At 46.4% G+C, this 3904-nt stretch overlaps 1 protein-coding gene across 1 annotated transcript; it reads left to right on the forward strand.

The window, feature by feature from the left end:
• The first annotated feature begins 401 nt into the window (after positions 1-401).
• On the forward strand, positions 402-2150 carry LOC119368995. Its single transcript, XM_037634080.1, has 3 exons — positions 402-939; positions 1096-1331; positions 1464-2150. The coding sequence occupies exons 1-3, from the start codon at positions 402-404 to the stop codon at positions 2148-2150; spliced, it is 1461 nt and encodes a 486-aa protein (XP_037489977.1).
• The last annotated feature ends 1754 nt before the right edge of the window (positions 2151-3904 follow it).

Consider the following 3904-nt stretch of genomic DNA (forward strand, 5'->3'; position numbering starts at 1 on the left):
TTTGAATTCCTCCTCAAAAAAATTGCACGTTCCTCCCTCTTTGATGTACTGACATGCGGGCCCAACACATGCATTGTATGCTGATGTGGTGCCGTGCTGGGCTGCGGGAGATGTAGCTAGGACTGTATTGGAGCATATTCTCGTATTTGAGGACCGCAGTGGAGCATTTCACGAGTTTGAGGACCATCGTGTTACATGCCGGAGAGTACATGGATGGTAGGTGTAATTATAGTAGTATTTGCGTCCGTTGTAATCGTAGATGGAAACGGATAGGCGATTCCATGTCCGAGTTGGTAGTTATGTGGCCCACGCAACCCATCACCGGTGCTTTTATACGCAGGCAGGCTTGGATTGCTAGACACAATACAAATCTTGGAGGAAGAAAATCGCGGACTGCGCCGATGACGAGTACTCACGAGGAGGAGGACGAGATGGTCGGAGCTACTCAGGAGGAGAAGGAGATCGAGGAACTCTGCTGTGAGCAACAGGTCGAGAACGAGGAGAAGAAGGAGGTGCTGTCTCATGAGGATGATGAGGAATCTGATGATGATGATGATGGAGGCGAATCGAGCTCCATGATCTCCAAGCGCCAGATCAGCAAGCTCTGTGAGGAATTGCAAGCGACCTTGTCTTTGTTGAGGATAGACATCGAGCCAGCAGCCCCGCTAAGGGAAGACGACACCGGCGAGTGGCCGTTGCCGACAATCCACTCCATATTAGAGCAGTTCAAGGACCTGCGCCGCCGCACCTCCAGGCTGAGGGGGAAGCTGCTGCCTTTCATGGAAAGGTACGAGGAGGAGCAGGCTAAGCGGCACACGTACGAGGGTCTCGACGAGGAAGAGAAGGCGAGGAGGATGATGGAGCAGGAAGAGGAGTTCTTCGACAGCTACCGCCAAGGCACCGAGTTCTCATCCCGCCGCGTCACATTCGAGCAGCAGAGTAAGTCGACGCTGCTAAACACCATAAATATATAGGCAACGTGGTAGTGATATATGCAATCGACACGTCCACTGATTTTGTTTGTTTGTTTGTTTGTTTGAGAAACACAGACACTCAACAGTTTAATTGGATTGATTTGGTTAACTGATTGTGCAGCTACATTGAGCCCCATGTATTTCACGCATTGGACGCCCGGACTGCCCCTACCCTACAATGCTGAGACGGAAGGGGTCAGCGTGCAGGTCTACTCTTTCAAGATCACCGAGATCATGTGCGATCTGCGGTGGCCGCTCCAAGTGTATGGCATCGTCGCCGCACGAGACAACTCGGACCGCAAGCGCAACATCATCTTTGATCGGCCGAGGCACAACTGCCAGAAGCTCACCTCAGATGTATGTGCCCACTCTACTCTGTTTTCAACCTTTTTGTTTCCTCGTTGTTGCGTGTGTCTTTGTTGATCGGTCGATCGGTTTAGCGTTTGCGATTAAGGATGGGTAATGATGATGTTGTTTGTTGCTTTGCAGGATCCCTTTTTGCGCTTGACCGGCCCGTCTCGGGCGATTATGGCTCTGAGCCCCGTTGACTTTGAGGTCCAGCTGAAACTTAAGGGCGCGACGCCGTCAACAGACAGATCACTGATGAACATTAGAGAACATTACATAGGTAGTACTAGTGCTGACGGTTTAGATACTCTCACCTTTGAAAACTGCCTTTGCACAGCGGAGTTAAGAGTGGAGGAACTTTCTGGATCGGTCCAGGCCACTTTCGTGAGTGTCCGCGTCGTCGGTGGAGGTCCATGGCCTTTTGAACACGGAGGCCGGATTGCTTGCTCCTCACCACCTCATGAAGTTGTGTGCGTGGATCCTAAAGGCATTGCACAAGTTGTTGATGATTCTTCATGCTTCCAAGTTGTGCTGCTCGATTCTCATGACTGTGTGTGTGGAAAAATGCCAGTTGGAAAATATGGTTACCTCGATCTGTCAAGACAGCTTGTTTCTGTCGAACTACGGAAAGAGAACTCCCGGCAATTCAAAGATAGCCTGAAAGTTTTCTTTCAAGCCTACTCAGAGTCTGGTGGTATTGCTGCACAAGCTCATGTCAAAATCAGGCCCAAGACTTGCAACATAAGTCGGCACACTTGCGATCTTGGTGGCTCTAAGGTGGAGATTACTGTTGCTTGGTCAGCCATTCTTAGGACCGACCTATGTTAGTACAGTATATGTTTGATGGTGCATGCTCTGGCCTGAATGTTATGGAGTACAATATCCTTTGCCCAGTCACATCTATCTATTTCTGTTTTGCGAGTGTTTTTTTTTTGCTTCTTAAATTAAGTATTTGTGTATCGGTCTGCTATGTAAATGGCCCAACTATTTGTGTATCAATTGAGTATAAATTTTCAATTTAGGTTGTCCTTTTTGATTTTTACCACAGCTTCTAAGTTATGACGTGAAGTATTTTGTGAACACACCCACCCTGCTCACCCACAGCAAAACACACACATTATGTATGCATAACACAAACACTTCCATATGTAAATAAAATGTATCTTTATATGAACAAGCCATGACGCAGAAAACCAATCTTCTCAACAGACCATCTAAATGATAACCAATCATTCAATCAACCTTCGCCTCACTGAACATGCAAATCAGACCGAAGTTTTATCGTGCAGCAGAACATTTCCTCTTCTGAAGCAGTGTTTGATCAGAGGGTTTCAGGGGGAGTGAGCCTGGCCGCCTTCCAGCAACATCCTGTGGCTGCAGTAAGCTGGACGGACGAAGCGGCAATATTTCATTGGGCCTGAATCCCCTTCTCCCTCGTCTGCTTGTTCAGAGAAAACCCCCTCTCGACGATTGCATAGGGTTTTCTCATGGAGAACCAAGTACGAATTCTTCATCCATTCCCGATAAATCCAAGTCCCTTGGTCGCGGGTAATCCTAGAATGGCAGCCGCCACCGTTGATGCATTTTTTTCCCTACTGAATCTAGTGTGTTTCATTTGCAGTGCCCAAAGTGCGAGGACCCTACAGGTTTCTGCGCCCTCGGCGAGACGCCACACTTGTTCCTTCTCATCCTAACACATGATTTTAAAACGCACACAGTATGTTCCTAGAATCCTCTTTTCTATCCGGGAGGGTGGGGTTTTTTGAACATGCTGTCAACTAATTTAGAAATTTGGATTGCTATATTTGGATAAATGGTACTAGTACGATGGTCAACACTGACGTGAACGAAGAAATTATTTCTAGATTTGGATAGGGAATACATTGTGTTCTCATATTATTTTTCCTGCAGTGCATTACTTGCTCTCCCAGAACACATGTACTCAAGATGCTCGGCCTTGCCATAACTGAATACACCAGTTTAATGGTCACAGTGACGACAAGCCATGGATATAAGTTCCGAGTTGGGTTCATAAACCAACCAAGAAGATCGCTGTTTTTTTATGGCCGAACTTGGATAAACTTTCTCAAGTGTTACAGACTGAAAGTTGGTGCACGAATGTTGATGAAAATAGCAGAACCTGGTCTCATCTTCACTTCGATCTTCCACACCGATGTCGTTCCAATTGTTCATTCATGTTAGTTTTGTATCTGGTTCTTGCTTGTTGCCTCAATTACTTCTTAATCCATCTATTTTGTCTCACTAATCACAATTTAACTTTAGAAATAGCAACAAATATCTCACGAAGATGCTACTTCTAACTAATATTTTCTTATAATTGGTGGCACATGTAGGTTTTTTCAGAGTTAAGTAGGCTGCTCGTTTGTTATTCTATAAGAACTCGGCTGTTACTGATGGCACTGAAGTTGACTGGGTCGAGATCCACAAGATCCTACACTTTATTGATCGTCTTGAGGTCCTTGTGGGGCGTTTCAATGGTGGAAGGCCACGTGGGATATGTGTGCCACTACTGCACTCGTTAAACAGGTCCAACCGTGTCGAGAAACTTATGGTACGAGCTG

The sequence above is a fragment of the Triticum dicoccoides genome, chromosome 2B (genome assembly GCF_002162155.2).
Source record: "Triticum dicoccoides isolate Atlit2015 ecotype Zavitan chromosome 2B, WEW_v2.0, whole genome shotgun sequence".
In the NCBI taxonomy this organism is placed as follows: domain Eukaryota; kingdom Viridiplantae; phylum Streptophyta; class Magnoliopsida; order Poales; family Poaceae; genus Triticum; species Triticum dicoccoides.